Raw genomic sequence first — 16,596 nt, 5'->3', positions numbered from 1 at the left:
AAGATGTTCTAGATATCTTCTGTTCTGTAACAAACCACCCAAACTTCACTGTAAAACAACAACCGTTTTTTTAAGCTCACAGATTCTGTGTGTCATGAATTATGAAAGGAAGCATCAGGGTTGGGTGTCTCTGCTCCGTGGTATCTGGGGCCTCAGCAGGACCATGCACTAGACTAGAATAGCAGGAAATGGCTCAAGGGGCCATGGGGGTGGGGCTGGAATCCCCGTGAGGCTCCTTGAATGTCTGAAGGTTCATGCTGGCTATGAGGGGGACCTCAGTGGGAACTTCACCCGCTCTCCCTGAGGTCACTGCACGTGGGGCTGGCCACACCATGGCACTGGGTTCTAAGACTAAGTATCCCACTCAAGAGGCCCAGGTGAAACAAGCTGTATCCCTCTCCCCCTTTAAAAGAACAATTTACTGCCGTGAATTTCACGTAACACAAATGAGCCGTTTAAAAATGAACAATTCAGCAGCGGGTAGCACATTCACAATGTTGTGCGACCACCACCTCTATCTAGTTCCAAAACATCTCCATCACTTTACAGTAAAATCCCATACCTATTAAGTGGTGTTTCCCACCCTCTCCTCCCCCCAGTGCCTGGCAACCATCAAGCCACTGTCTGTCTCTATGGATTGATCTGTTCTGGATGTTTCATATAAATGGAATCATAGGATATGTGACCTTTTGTGTCTGGCTTCTTTCAGTCAGTATAATGTTTCAGAGTATGTATCCCGTTCTATAACCAAACCTCAGAAGTCACCCAGGGTCACTTCCAACATAATCGCAGGCCCATCCAGGTTCATGGGAAGGAAGAAGACTAGATCCCACCTCTCAGGGGGAAGCAATATCAATGTCACATTGTAAGAAGGGCCCGTGGGACAAGGGATCATGTGGTGTTTACCCCCGGGCAGTCGCCCTCCATCTGCAGTTTGAGCCCCGCATTGGGCTTGCTGCTGTCAGCACAGAACCTGCTTCAGATCTTCTCTCCCTGCCTCTCTCTGCACCTCCCCTGCTCACACACTCTCTCTCAAGAACAAATGAATCTTAAAAAAAAAAAAAGAATACTGGGATTTTTGACCTGGTTGCTTGGCTCTAGTCTTGCAATTAAAAGCACTGAGGTCTATCTGGGCCCAGAGTCCACTCTCTCGGCCACTGGAGCTCCCACATGGTAAGACTTCCCAATATACTTGAGGTTCTGAACTGCAGTCTGTTCCTGTCTTCTCTCTGCCTAGGAGCCCTGTGGTGCCCAGTGGTGTTGTGGCCATGGACAGACATTACTTCCAAAATACTGGTGCATATGACCCTCTCATGTCACTGCGGGGTGGTGAAAACCTCGAACTGTCTCTCAAGGTATGTTCTGGACCAAGGGAGGAGCCAGATGGGTTCTGTGGAGTAGTATGTGAGGTCCCAGCTGAGACGCAGCCATTAGAAATGCCCCTGGTCAGGGATAAAGCTGCAGGCAATGTATCGAGTCATGAAATGTAGTGTGTTTCTTTCCCTTCCCACGTCTCTCATGCCCTATTCTGATTGTGCCCCCAGCCTCCCTCTTGAAACCAGCTATCCAACCTGTGCATAGGAAAGGGCATCATATCAGCCGTCTACACTGTAGCACAGGGGTTCCCGTACATTCTGTGTTCACAGCACCCTTGGCATCTCAGGCGTTATTCATGGCACCCATAGGCCAAAACAAATGCCAAACAGTTCTGTGCATTGAGCTCACTGGTCCTGCCTCGTCCACAGATTCAGTTGCCCATGGTCCACCTTGGTCCAGAAGCAGATGATCCTCCTTCTGAGGTATCATCAGACGGGTAGTAGCCTAACCCTAGGTCACAATGCCTTGTCATTCCCTTACTCCATCTCATCACGTAGGCATTTTATTATCTCCCATCACCACATGAAGAAGAGTGGGTACAATATAAGATGATATTTTGAGAGAGAGAGAAACCACATTCACATAACTTTTATTACAGTATATCATGATATTGTTCTATTGTATTATTAGTTATTGTTAATCTCTTACTGTGCTTCATTTATTTATTAAACTTTATCACGGGTATGTATGTATGTATGGTATAAGAAAAAACATAGTGTATATAGGGTCCAGAACTATCCGTGATTTCAGGCATCTGCCGGGGGTCTTGAAACATGTCCCCCATGGATAAGGGGGAACTACTATAGTTCCAAAAAATAAGTATTTGCACTAAAAATTTAGTGCCTAAATTTAGTGTTGGGCACTGCACAACTTCTCAAGCCTTGGAATCAGACCAGACACCATCACCTTCATTTCCTGTTCCATGTCGATTTGAACACGAGACTGGCTTTTTCATCACAGCAACCACTGAAAACTCAACCCCGTAAAGGTGTACATTATCGAAAATACAGCCATCTAATGTGGAAATCATGAATTATCTCAAGCTTGTAGTTTGCAGAACACCCAATAGATGTCACCGTGTTTTTCTCAAGCATTTAAAATATCCCGCACGGCCCTTTGAGGTTGATGGGGCACCCCCAGGGGTACCATGGCCCAGAGTTTGGGAACTCTGTTTTTGGTGTGTTTCAGTCCACATGCTGCCTTTTGCTAGAAATGTTTTCGCTTTCCTCTTGATCCCCAGGATGAAATGAAAGGCTTCCTTTCAAATGAATTTTACTGGAGAACTCTCTGACCACCAGGGACCCCTTTTCCCTGAGGAAGCAGCTTTGGGGAACAGGGGTGCTAATCCACACAGCTATATCTCTAAAGGTGCCAAATGTGTCCATGTGCTTTTGGGAAAGGGCCCGTTCCAGTATTGCATGGATGCGGCTCCCTTACTCCACTGGCTCTGTCCCGGGACAACCGCACCCATTCTTCCCGCACTGTCACTCGCCTGCCCGGAACTACCAGATCTGGAAACTCTGAGGCACCCCGAGGACTATCGTTCTCTTCACCATTTTGTGTTCGTGATTTCCTGTGCATTTTTCCAGCCCCTGTCAGGATCCCTAACTCCATGTCCTTGGAGTTGTGTTCAGATGTTTATTTTCTCCTTTTATGGCAGGCCTGGCTCTGTGGTGGCTCTGTTGAAATCCTTCCCTGTTCTCGGGTGGGGCACATCTATCAAAACCAGGAAGCCCAGTCCCCCCGTGATCAGGAGGCCACTCTGCGGAACAAAGTTCGCATCGCCGAGACCTGGCTGGGCTCATTCAAAGAAACCTTCTACAGGCACAGCCCAGAGGCCTTCTCCTTGAGCCAGGTAAGGAGAGATCCTGGCAGGGGTCTCTGGGCCCAGCACAGGCCACCAGCAGGAGGCTGGGCCAAGGAGTGCCTCTCTGTCCAACCTGGTGGGGAAAACAAAAGCTTCTGGCTTGTGCTTCCCTTAAGTTGCCCCTTCTCAAGTGGCCCCCTGGCAGAGCTGCCTGTCTGTCCCAAGCATCTCCACACAGCGTCACGGCTGGTCTTGGCCTGGAGCCCCCTGAGGTCTGTGGGACATCTATGGGCTGCGATCCTTTATCGTGGGGCCAGAGGGCAGACTGGGCAGGGAATAAGCAGTGACGGGTCTCAGAGCGCCCTTTCCTCCTGAGCAAAGCACTCAAACTGTGGAATTATCCAAGACATGAAACAAATAGAAATATAAATATAAACATAAAAGATCCAAAACAAGCCACAAAAATTTTAAAATTTTAAACATTTCATTAATGTCCACAAACAGCACATCTTCAACTGCCACGTAGCCCAATTCTCGTGGAACTGGCACATAAATACTATTCAGCATGAGACGTGGGTTCCCATTACTGTTTCCTAGGCTGGGAGTGGGGGCTCCGAAGATAAGATTTCCGTGACCCACAAAGGTCTTGGGACAACTCCCATAAGTCCCTCACCAGCCTGCCCACACTGCTGGGTGTGCTCCATTCTCTGATCCACAAATCTCCCCGTCATCTGGTCATCTGATCACTTTCACAAGGACAATGGCACCTCCTACTGGTAAATGAGAAGACATTTGTTTTTCTGGCTTTTTTTTGGGTGGGGGGGGACATTCCTCTTAATTCATGTTTTGGAAATGTCCTATGGCTGACATCGATGTTAAGATTTTAATAATATCACTGCCTCCCTGAAGGTTGGAGACGTTAACTTTATGCTCTTAGTTTAAATTTAAGTAGCTAAAAATTAATTTTGCTCTACAATTTCTATCCTTCTATCCAAACCCTCACATGGATTTTGAGATACAGAAATTATAGGCACCCAAAAGACAAGGTCAGGGTTTCACTGTTGGAGGAGTTAACATTCTCTTGTTTTTCCCCTGTCAAGTTTGGTTGTACAGAAGGGAAAGTTCATTGTCAGCATATGCCCCTCATTTGAGATCAAACAAAAGGCTGAAGAGATTTGCCACTTTGTTTGACCACTGAGAAAGGTGAAGGTGATGGAAAATTCATGAAGGAATGTTCCTGCTTTGGTAGCAAAGTCCAGCCCTGCAGAATGACTGGTGAGGTCTCAAACGAACACTAAGAAAGCCAAGAAACCATAAAAATCTTACACTAATTTCCTTAAAGAGTAATAGATGTCTTTGGTTTAATGGTAGGCAGGTGTGCTGAATAAACAAGACATCCCTGCCTTAGAGAAGTTGATCCCAAACTTTCTGTGGAGAAAACTCAGCAGGAGAAATGGTCAAAATGCAGCTTCCAGGGTTGCTGGCCCAACCTACTGAATCACTCTGGTATAGGGCCTAGGAACCTGCATTTTTAACAAGTTCCGTGGGCATTTCTGAGCCAGGTGCTCAGGGGATCATAGTCTGGGAAGCACACCGAGAGCATGTCAGTATGGCAGATCCACACCATTTATATCTGAGGAGTAAAAGATGGAAAAAGCGAAATCACTTCATTCAGCCTGTTAGCCCAGTGTTTAATTGCCAGACTAAAGGCCATCAAACTGGAACTCTGACATGGACTTCTTGTTCCAGCCCCCTCTCCTTTCCTCTCCTTACCCCAGGAAATATGATCTCTCTTTTTTGTTTTTATTTTTGGCCCTTCCTACCCCTCCTTAGCACCACTGTCTTCCCTCAGGATATCCAGGATTTAATACTAAATGTATAGGTAGGTTTCCTTGTATCTTATCAATATAGCCAAATGTATAAATTTATACTCGAGTGTTAAGGACTTACCTGATATCCATCCCAGGACAATTGTATTATAAAGGAGAATCTCAAGGAAAGGGGATAGAGTAGCCCAAAGGAATGATTTATTAATGGTAATGGAGGAAATTGGGCACTAGGAGGAGAAGAAAAGTAAACTTGCCTTGCCCCCATCCCACCCCACAATTTCCTAGCTTATTTCATCTCAGTTGCCTTTGGGTCAGTTCCTGCCTCCATATGGCTCATTATGGTGCTGCAGCACACCAGCCTAGGTGCAAAGCCCTGCCATTTTGCCAGCTTCCACAAAAAGTCCTTAAAGCACAGGTATAATGGTCTTTGTAGACTGAAGATGTGAAGGATTGGGGAGGGAGTGCTCTCACAACCACACTGCTGGTTCCACAGCTCTCTGTAGGGAGGACCATCCTACTCTTTCCCTTCTAAACTTCTTTCCCCAACACATGACTTTCCCCACCTGGCTACAGCCCTAGGGAACTGTGGCCTTGGTCCCCTCACCCTGTCCCAATCCTTCAGCTTCTTCCCAGCTACCTCTGTCCCTCCCCCACGTGTGAATTGTGGTGAACAGTTGGCCTTCCCCCATCTCAGTGCCCGTGTCTTTCTCCTCCATCAGGCTGAGAAGCCAGACTGCACAGAACGCCTGCAGCTGCAAAGGAGACTGGGTTGTCGGACGTTCCACTGGTTTCTGGCCAACATCTACCCTGAGCTTTACCCATCTGAGTGCAGGCCCAGGTTCTCTGGAAAGGCAAGGCATGCCCCCGGGAAGATGAGGAGGAAGGGGAGGGGATGGGCAGCCTCCCAATACAGAAACTGGATACTCAGATGTTTGTCCATGACCCTGGCCACACAGTCCAGAGGTCAGGGGAGCCTCGGAGGCTTCCATGCCTACCCTGAGGGAGGTGACTGGGTTGCCCCAAAACCTGTTTCAGGTCCTTTCATCATGACAGATGTGGCCTGCCTCCTGTCCATTGGGATTAGAGGCTTTAGCTTGACCTTGCTTATTTCTGTGGCCTGAACCTGGAACCGTGAGCTACACTGCAGGGAAGGAGGAGAGGAGGACTAGCGCCTGATGGAGGGTGTCTTAACAGGGGAGGGCGGGATTCACTTCCATATGGATGTCCACTTTCAGCTCCACAACACCGGACTTGGCTTCTGTGTTGACTGCCAGGAAGAAGGGGACATCCTGGGCTGCACCATGATGCTAGCTCCTTGCAGTGACAGCCGGCAGCAACAGGTGGGTAGTCAGAGTTCTCAGGGTAACATCCGGGCAAGACCTAAGAATGGTTTTTCCTGGGATGCTCCTCACTTCCCTTTGGGGCACCTCCTTTCAGTGGTGCCATGTCCCCCACCACAATGACCCATCCCAGCTCTGCCCACGCCGCCCCCAGGCACAATCACAGACATGGGCCATCATCAGAGAATACAAGCATCTGAGCCTGAAGCAAATAGAGACTATCTAGCCAATGCTTTCATCTAACAGATGAGGAAACTGAGGCTCAGAGAGTGACTGACCCAGGGGTTGCAAACTCAGATATCCCCAGGGTCAGGCAGGGATGAGCACAGTGAGCTGGGTGGAGGCTGCTATGCCTGAGGAGCACGTGCCCATCAGAAAGGACAGCTATGCCCGTCCCCCAGCCTCAACACATGTTTTCTCTTTTGTAAGTGGGTCCAGTATTATGAGATTAGCCCCCAAATTTAAAAGACATTGGAAATCCGGAGTTTGTGGAAAACCTCCCTATTTAAATTAAAAATCTCTAATCAGAGGTCAAAGAAATTGACACACATTTCTATCAGGGCACCACTTGAAACATCTGGACCAGCCAGAGATCCTCAGCCAGCTAGAACCAGAGATGGGGTAATATGGGTCATCCAAGTGGGCGCTGTAGGCACAGAAGCACTGAGGAGGGAAGGGGACCCCAGAGTGTGTTCCCCACTTACAGTGGTGCCTCCAACCCACAACTTGTGGTTACAGTCTTGTCTCTGTCCTCTGATTCCGAGTCCTCCCACGCAGATATGTTGTGGCTTTCCAGGATTTAACGGGGCTCTATGGGAGCCAGAGTTCACAGAGGGGGATCTTTACTGCACAACAGAGGCCTGGTGTGTGCATGTCTATCTGTGTCTCTGTGCATATATCTGTCTGTCTGTGTGGGTGTCTCTGCATATGCACGCGTGTGTGTGTGTGTGTGTGTGTGTGTGTGTGTGTGTGTGTGAAGCAGAGAAGGAGGGCTGGATTTGGAGCAGATAGGCCTCGTGGCCTTGGCCAACCATCTGCTGCACTTGCTAGAGTAGGGCTTCCACACAGATGGGGTCCCTGCCTCCAAGCTGCAGAGCACTGGCGTCATTCAGAAGATTTCCCAGGCACAGAGCAATTTGGTCCATGGGATTCCTTCCACAAGGAGAAAGTCTTTCATTCCACAGTCAGATGGAAAGCGGAGAGTACAAATACCTCTGGGGAACAGCACATAAGCTGTACTGGGATGCCAGGGCTGATGGGGCCTCTCCCCAGGAGAAAGGGCTCTGATGACTGCTGGGGAAGGACCGAGATGCAGCAATGAAGACAAACTGCACGACTTTCCCCGAGGCCCCACTCTGCAGTGTGGCCAGACCTGTCAGTACCCAAGATGGATGGGGCTGCCCTGGTGACAGAAAAAGCTAATGGCCCAAAGGGCAGCCGAAGAGAGATGCTGAACATGCCTGACAGGCACCCTGCCCACAGGGGGAGGCCCTTCCTTGAGCCAAGGTTCCTGTTCTTGGATATAGATGGTTCACCACAGGACAGACTATTTGAAACTGACATCAAGAAATCCAGGTGGCACCTGGTTAAAGTGTAGGCCTAGGAAGGCCTAGTAGGGCCCTCCATCCCTCCCTGTGCTTCCTCATCTTTTTATTTTTTTTTTAATTTTTTTTTTTCAACGTTTTTTATTTATTTTTGGACAGAGAGAGACACAGCATGAACGGGGGAGGGGCAGAGAGAGAGGGAGACACAGAATCGGAAACAGGCTCCAGGCTCCGAGCCATCAGCCCAGAGCCTGACGCGGGGCTCGAACTCACGGACCGCGAGATCGTGACCTGGCTGAAGTCGGACGCTTAACCGACTGCGCCACCCAGGCGCCCCTCATCTTTTTAGGTTGTATCTAGTGGTTGCCTTGTGGGGGCAAGATCAACCCCTGACCCCAAATTTGGTTCAGATATTGAAACTGATGACTCCCCACATGCAACAACAGAGAATGGAAAGCATCATTATTCACCTAATGAGACTTCCTAGTGGAGCAGGACAGGCTCCCAAGCGAGCAAGACAAGCAAGGCAGCAAGACAGCAAGAAGGGGCGGCTGACTTTGGCTCTTATGTGGTTGGGGGGCGGTTGGTCAGGTGAGGGTTCCCAAGCTCTGGCTGGGCTTACCTGGATTGAACTTCCCACCAGCACCAAAGAAGAAAGCACGGGGCTTTCTTAAGAGCTTGCCCAGAAGTAGAGCAAGGATATAAGGTGAAGGAGTGGAGCTTGAATGCTAAGAGACCAGACATTAGACAAGGAGTTAGACTCTTTATTACAGGTCACATCGTTCATTTAAGAAGGTAATAAATTCTAAGGACCCTTTCCCAGAAAAAAACAAACAAACAAACAAACAAACAAACAAAAAACCCACATATAAGCACAGCTGCACAAAATTTTAACAATTTCCAGGGTGAATAGATTCCCATGAAGCCCCCTATGGTCCCTGGTGCTCTAAAATCCCTAGTTCATAATTCCCAGAAGCTAAAGGAATGAGTGAAAGGATAGAACCATATTTCCTCCTGCAGCACCCCAGGGATTGGTATATTTTACGCCCTCAAGTGTCTGAGAAGAGAAGAAGGTAATTGAGTCAGAGAAAGGCTCTCGATGCAGCAGGGTCATTCCAGCATCCATGAAGACCCCTTGTTTATCAGGAAGATCTCTTTGTATCTTAGGCTAAGCTTCTCTTCAAATTTGCCATCACAGAATAACTCCCCGAGGTGGTGGGAAGGCTCAGAGATGCTGGCTGAGGGTCGGTGGGTCCACTTCTTTTCACAACTTGGGTGAACCTAGAAAGGCCTAGTCCGCCCCCAAATCTCTTTTAGCCTGTGACAGGGGCCTTTGCATTAAGGTGTCATATCCCAAAGGCCTGTGTTAAAAATAAGCAACAAAGTACGAGTTGCTAGAGATATTGATCAAATGAGTCAGATGAGGCCCTGAGAGCCTGGGGGCAAATGCCAGAATATGTCTTGGAGGGAGGACCGGTGAGGCCAGGCTTGGCAAAGCAGGTTCTGGGATCCTGGAGGTGGGGGGTGGGGAGGGGGCTGGGCTGGGGGCAGGGAGTCCTGCATCTGGAGGGCATATGGGGAAGCAGGTTCTTAGGACCCATGTGGCCTCTTTCCACTTTGCCCTTTACCAGTGTTCCGGAACACAGCAAAAGGCACTCACACCTGGCACAGGGGAGAAGGATACAGATATAAAGTGCTAAGTGAGGAAGCAGTGTAATATGGTGGCAAGAGCTCACCACTTTCTAGCTGTATGACATCAGAGGCTTCTTAAACCCTCCAAGTCTTGGTTTCCTCCTCTGCAACCGGGAATAATGCAGTCTCAGGCATGCGAACAGAATGTTCGCCTTTGTGGGTTTTCTGATTCTTGGTGGGGAGGAGGGGACTAGCAAGGACCTCTATATCTAGCAAAATTGTGAGCTGGATAAGCTGAAAGCCCTTTTCCTAAAAGCACCTAGATATGCCAGATAAAAAATTAAGAAGAAACACATAAGTAAGTGAATTTGTAACAAAGGGAAATCTCCAGGGGCCACAAATCAAGAGGCATCTGAAAATAGAGCCACAGGGCATTGGCCAACCTATCCTGCCTCAGGATACATGAGCCATTAGCTACATGCAGTAGTCAGTGAGAGCCTACTTGCAGCCTTTGACAGATGAGAAGTTGGAAATGAGATGCCATAGAAAGCCAGCTTTGACCTTCAAAGAGTAACTTACCTGTGAAAAGTTTGACTAGAAAAATCCACCCACTGCCACAGGAAGGTGACAAGGAAGCTTGTCTGTCTCCACAGGGTCTTTGTATAGGAAAAAATCACTCTTAAAAATTTTTTTAACCACAAGTCTGCATCTAATATGGGTGTAGGATTCAAATTTATATGAATTGTGTGGTGTGAGAATCCTCAAGCGGGAATGGCTATCTAATTTTGGGGCCCAGCGCAAAGTGAAAATGTGGAGCCCACAGTTCAACAATTATTAAGAATTTCAAAACTGTGTAACATCTTGGGGCACCTGGGTGGCTCAGTTGGTTAAGCATCTGACTTTGGCTCAGGTCATGATCTCACAGTTCATTAGTCAGAGGCCCACGTGGGGCTCTGTGCTGACAGCTCAGAGCCTGGAGCCTGCCTCGGATTCTGTGTCGTCTCTCTCTCTGCCCCTCCCTTGCTCACACTCTCTCTCAAATATAATAAACATTAAAAAAAAAAAAAAAAGAATTTCAAGATAGGGCGCCTGGGTGGCTCAATTGGTTAAGCATCTAACTTTGGCTCAGGTTATGATTTCACAGTTCGTGGGTTTGAGCCCCACATCAGGTGAGCCCTGCCTTTCTCTCTCTCTCTTTTTCCTCTCTCTCTGCCCTTCTTTCACTTGTGCCTTATCTCAAAAAACAAAACAAAACAAAACCAAAACCAAAAACAAAAAGGATTTCAAGATAGTAACAGGAGAGCATTAAACCAAATACATTAAACCAAGAACACTAACCCCTTCTAAGCACGAGGCCCCATGTGAATGCGCAGATCACTGAGGCCAACACTGCCTCCCAACCGCAAAATTAATATAAGATCCACTCAGGTTGCACTTGGCAGGAATAAACAGAAATTGGTTTTGTCAGAGCGTGCTCTCCGGCCAGGGCACACAGGCTTCCTACAGTGAGAGCCCCCCTGCAAAGATATGCACAATCGAATCGTATAAAACACTGGAGGAAAAAAATGACCATGAGTGAGAGTCATCAGATGCAACAGACAATTTGTTTTGGGCCAGGTGACAGGCCAGGTCAGCTCTCTCCAGAAAGAGATCCCTTGGGCCTCAGAAGTGCTCCTCATCTGCTCTTGCGGTAGTGCACTCACACAACACACGGCACTCTTTTATGGCCTCACCATGATGCAGTAAGAGACGCTAATGGAGAAACATGCCACAGTGTAGAAATATGAATGCGACAGCAGCTGGCACGTGCAGATTTCAGAGGCTTGGTCCAGTCTGGCATTGCACGTGTGGATTCGGCTATGAGATACGGTGTTGGCTGACCCTAAGAGAATCTAAAGATTGCCACTTGACGTCAGCCCCATTGTGAACTCCCCTTCTTTCATCTCCAGCTTTGGAGAAGGTCTCCTAGCTGTGTTAACAAACATCCCCTCTGTCCCAGCACCTGAAGCACACCGGCAGGAAGGAGATACACTTTGGCAGCCCACAGCACCTGTGTCTTGACATCAGGCAAGAGCAGGTGACTCTTCAGAACTGCACCGAGGAAGGGCCTGCTATCCATCAACAGCACTGGGACTTCCAAGAGGTAAGTAATCTGTCCAGGAAGGGCTCAGCAGTGCCTCTAGCTGGGACTGTGGCCCAGGGTCTTCTAAGGGGTCAGATAGTACCATACAGGTCAGAGCCCCTATTGTTGAACTTAGTGACCTGGCATTAAGGCCTCAGGAGGAAGTAAAGCCAACACTGTAGCAAAGTTGGACCACAAGCATCTTAAAGTGTACTCATTTGCCATGTCTCTGTAAAGCTCTGACCATGATCGTGGCAGAGAGAAGAGACGGTCCCTTTTTGAAGTTTATTAGCTCAGGTCACCAGTAAGACCAGGGAGCATGTTACAGAAGCAGCCAACTACCTCAGTGGTGTGGTTTAGGAGCAACAGAAAGGCCCTTCCTTCTCTACTTGGTGACAAGTGAACCTAAGACTTAGGGCCCATACATGCTCAAAGACGTCTTGGATCATTCTAACCAAGTCCTGTGGATAAGATACATCTTAGAAACAGCATGTTAAAATAATAAGTACAAGATTAGTGAGTAAGATATACCCAATATATTTCAGGCATTAAAACCTAAGACTTTAAAAAAGTATTATGGGGCACATGGGTGGCTCAGTCGGCTAAGCATCCGATTTCTGCTCAGGTCATGATCTCATGGCTCATGAGTTAAAGCCCCACATCAGGGTCTGTGCTGTCAGTGCAGAGTCTGCTTTGGGTCCTCTGTCTCCTTCTCTCTCTGCCCCTACCCCGCTCGTGCTCTCTCTCTCTCTCTCTAAGAATAAGTAAACATTAAAAAAGTATTATCATTCAGCTACTGTTCATAGTAGCACTATTTACAATAGCCAAGAGGTAGAAGCAACCCAAACATTCAGCGATGGGTGAATAGATAAATAAAATGTGGTATGTATGTATGTATATGTATGTGTATGTATGTATGTGTGTGTGTGTGTGTGTGTGTGTATAATGGAATACTATTCAGCCTTAAAAGGTTCACATGCTACAACATGGATGAACCTTGAGGACATCACACTAAGTGAAATAAATGTGTCACAAAAGGACAAATTCTGAAAGATTCCACCTAAATAAGGTATCTAAAATAGTCAAATTCATAGAAACAGAAAGTAAATAGTGTTGACCAGGGAATGGGGGGAGAGGAGAGTTGGTTAATAAATAATAGACTTTCAGTTTTGAAAGATGAAAAAGTCCTGAATATATGTTTCACAACAATGCGAATATACTTAATACTACTGAACTTTACCCTTTAAAATGGTTACAATGGGGGCGCCTGGGTGGCTCAGTCGGTTAAGCGTCCGACTTCAGCTCAGGTCATGATCTCACAGTCTGTGAGTTCAAGCCCCGCATTGGGCTCTGTGCTGACAGCTCAGAGCCTGGAGCCTGTTTTGGATTCTGTGTCTCCCTCTCTCTCTGCCCCTCCCCCATTCATGCTCTGTCTCTCTCTGTCTCAAAAATAAATAAATGTTAAAAAAAAAAAAAAAAAAAACGGTTACAATGGTAAGTTTTATCTTATCTATTTTTACTACAATACAAAGAAAAAAAATTAGGTAACATGTATGCTACAACATGGATGACCCTTGAAGATATCATACAAAGTGAAAGAAGTCAATCACAAAAGGCTATCTATTATATGACTACCTTTCTAGGAAATGTCCAGAATAAACAAATTCATAAATATAGAAAGCAAATTAGTGATTTCCAGTGGCTGGAAGGGAGGGACAGGAAGTGATTGCTAATGATAGTGGGTTTCTTTTTACAGTGATGGTTGCATATACTCTGTGAATATACTAAAAGCCATCAAGTTGTATACTTTAAAGGAGTAAATATTATGGTATGTGAATTCTATCTCAAAAGTACATAAACAAATGGACATTATCGGCATTGTTGGTTAAAATGTTTAACTTTTCATAAAGAAATCAATTTTTTGTTGAAGAAGGGATGGCTAGATTCAGTATTAAGTCTGGTGGACTTTGAGCAGGAGGCAGCTATAGTCTTTGAAACATGGCTGCCTTGGGCCCTCAGTGTATCCTTGAGCTTTTACTCTCTACTGCGACGTGGTGGCAACAGTACTAAATTGCAGGAGTCACAGTGGGCAGAGATCAAACTAAATCATTTTGAAAGCAGAAAGGTACAAGCACAGTGATAACAATGAATTTCACCAATATGGTATAAAGACTGAACATGCTCTATACACTGGCATGTTACTAAACAGAACTAAGAAATGGCACAATTATACAATCTCAATAAAGTAATTGAATTAATGATCTCAAGGTTTCAAATGATATTTATATTCATAATATATTTATATTATATATATTTACCTAAATTATTTTTACACTAACCAACATAATGCAGTTCTTTACTAGGCGAGTTCACACCACCTCTGTAATTCTCGTAATGATTAACACAAATCTTAGAAATATCCTTCTTTGCCTACTGATTACAGGGAAATGACTTTTTTCCCTTGTCTTTTCTGTTTTTTCAGAATGGAATGATTGTTCACATTCTTTCTGGGAAATGCATGGAAGCTGTGGTGCAGGAAAACAGCAAAGATTTGTACCTGCGCCAGTGTGATGGAAAAGCCAGCCAGCTGTGGCGATTTGACAACGTCTACACTGTGGATGAACGATGAATGCCTGTGTCAAAGGGAAAAGAGAAGTTTAGCCATTACAGTTCATCCCCAAGGGAACTAAAAGAGCATATATATTTCATGAAGCTGACCCTTTTGTGTTTGCGCTCCTGGTGATAGTAGAGAAGAAAACTCCATGAATGAGTATAGAAAGTCTTTCCTTCTCGCCCCTTATTGCATTGACTGTTGGCTGTTTTAGAAAAAAAAAAAAAAAAAGGATTCATTGTCTCATTGTCTTTATCACTGGATGATGGTCATTACGTAGTACAGAAGATTGATGTTTGTTTTATTTTGTTTTCCATCGTGCACTTGAGAATTGCTTTTATCTCTGACAAAGGAGAGGCATGGACCGTCTTGGGCAACACCTCCAGGATACATACATCCGGTTGATAATATTTTTGCAAATGGCCTTACCTTGAACTATCTGTGTAGCCAACCATGAAAGTTAAAGTGTGAGAAGGGTGTAAAGGCCTGACATCCCCAAAACTTTGGATTAAGTTCATTAGGACAAATTCCATGTTCACTGGTTGAGCCATAGCTCAGAAGAAGGAAGGGAAGCCACTGAGCAAAGAACGGGGTTGAAGAGAAGATGGAAAAGCTTTGACCCAATTCTCCAGCTCAGCCTGGCAGCTGGAAAGAGTCAGCACACCTGGAATAGGAGGTTTTCATGTAAATGAGAATTTCCTCCTGACTTTCTACCTCCATTCACCCTGCCCTAGCCCTTCTCTAGCTTGGTTAACCCCAACCAGAATCTCATGCAATGTATTTCTCATTAGTCATTGGCGTTGGGTCAGCTCAGACTAAGCATTCCCAATAACAAGGTGTATACAGTGGAGAAGCTCTCCTGATGCCCTGTTACAGGGTTTGCATGGACTGGATCAGAAATAGCAACCTCTGCAAAGAGGCAAACCTCCACAGTAGGGGAATGCCAGCATCTGAGCCCAAATTCACATGAGAGGAACCAGAGTTGGGAGTTAATGTTCGTTAGGGCTGATGTGGCCATCTCTGAGCCTCAGTCCCCCAAATGTGCCTGCAGGTTGAATGTCCACAACTGTGGGAAGAGCGTGCGTCTGCTAGAGCAGAGCCAGTGCTAGCAAGAGCTGAAAGGCTCTCCTGGCTGTGACCTGGCCTACCTAGTTTGTCCATAAAGAGCTGTGGAGTGGGGTTGGTTCTGCTGTTAAGAAGACACCATTTATGCCCATTTCTCCTCCAGGTGGAGTTTACTCTTCACATGGTCAGCTAGGAAACCTCCCTTTGAAGATACTGATCTCCTCTGGGCTGTCTCAGAACTCAGTGCATTTCAAATAAGAAAAAGTAGGTAGGAAGTGAGGGTTTCTAAACAAGGCCTATCATAATTAACATATTTTTTTCTACCAGCTTAAGTCAATGGCCTGCTGCACTTCTCCCTCCTTAGAATACGCTCCAGACCTGTGCTGTCTACGGTAGCCATTAGCTGCACGTGGCTGTTTAAATGTAAGTTCATTAGAATTAAAAAAAAAATTAAAACTCAGTTCCTCAGTTGTATTGGTCACATCTCTAGTGCTCAATAGCTTCCTGTGCCTAGTGGCTACTGTATTGGAGAGCACAGATATAGAACATTCTATCACTGCAAAGTTTTATTTGGATAGTGCTGATCTGGATAGATTCATCATCCCATTGAGAGAAGAGATTTTGGACACTGTCTTCTTCCTTCAGACATGATTATATTTAAAGCAAATTCCCCTAACATCCTGAGACTGAGATGGAGCTAAACATTCTCAGATGTCAACCTTGTAAATGGTACTAATAGTTGCAAAATAAAAATTAAACAAGACCTCTATTTTTTTAAATGAACTTAATTATTGGCATTGTGTTTGAAGTTGCTGGAATAAATTAATATAATTAAATAAAAGGCAGAATTCAATTGTGTGAGTTGTGTTTGACAGTAATTAACAAAAGGACCCAGATGGCTTATTGCTTAATTGGTTGAACAAAGTGAGAATGTGGGGTTCCTTGCTTCCTTAACCATCCCCATGATTTATTGCTTTATTATAGAAATGGCTGTCAACTTGGTCCCTGGCTGATACTTACAGATCCTTAATTTAAACAAAACAGATGTCTCTATTTAGTTCTAATAGAAATTCAACCTTCTCCACACAGTGTAACCAAGTGTTCAAATTCTGTTCTCTGTGGATTCTGGTTTGATTTTATCCACAATGATCATTTTAAAAGTAGAGAAAACTGACAATTGGAAGATTTGATTCCCAAGAGTTTGATCTTCACTTTTATGATTGGACTTTATTGTTCAGAAGGAGAAGCAAGAGATAGATGGAATATCTT

General features: G+C 45.8%; 1 protein-coding gene across 2 annotated transcripts in view; it reads left to right on the top strand.

The window, feature by feature from the left end:
- Positions 1-16,180, top strand: part of GALNT15 (polypeptide N-acetylgalactosaminyltransferase 15) — a 47,357-nt gene extending 31,177 nt beyond the window's left edge. For both annotated transcript variants that reach the window (XM_058729816.1, XM_058729817.1), the window contains exons 5-10: positions 1,238-1,355; positions 3,038-3,232; positions 5,733-5,864; positions 6,249-6,353; positions 11,529-11,672; positions 14,134-16,180. In XM_058729816.1, coding sequence (XP_058585799.1) covers positions 1,238-1,355; positions 3,038-3,232; positions 5,733-5,864; positions 6,249-6,353; positions 11,529-11,672; positions 14,134-14,280 — 841 coding nt within the window. In that variant the 3' untranslated portion in view covers positions 14,281-16,180. The remainder of the gene's footprint in view (positions 1-1,237; positions 1,356-3,037; positions 3,233-5,732; positions 5,865-6,248; positions 6,354-11,528; positions 11,673-14,133) is intronic.
- Positions 16,181-16,596: the final 416 nt, after the last annotated feature.

The sequence above is a fragment of the Neofelis nebulosa genome, chromosome 5, assembly GCF_028018385.1.
Source record: "Neofelis nebulosa isolate mNeoNeb1 chromosome 5, mNeoNeb1.pri, whole genome shotgun sequence".
NCBI classification, from domain to species: Eukaryota; Metazoa; Chordata; class Mammalia; order Carnivora; family Felidae; genus Neofelis; species Neofelis nebulosa.
The sequence above is the reverse complement of the archived record's forward strand: the minus strand, read 5'-3'. Positions and strand labels throughout refer to the sequence as shown.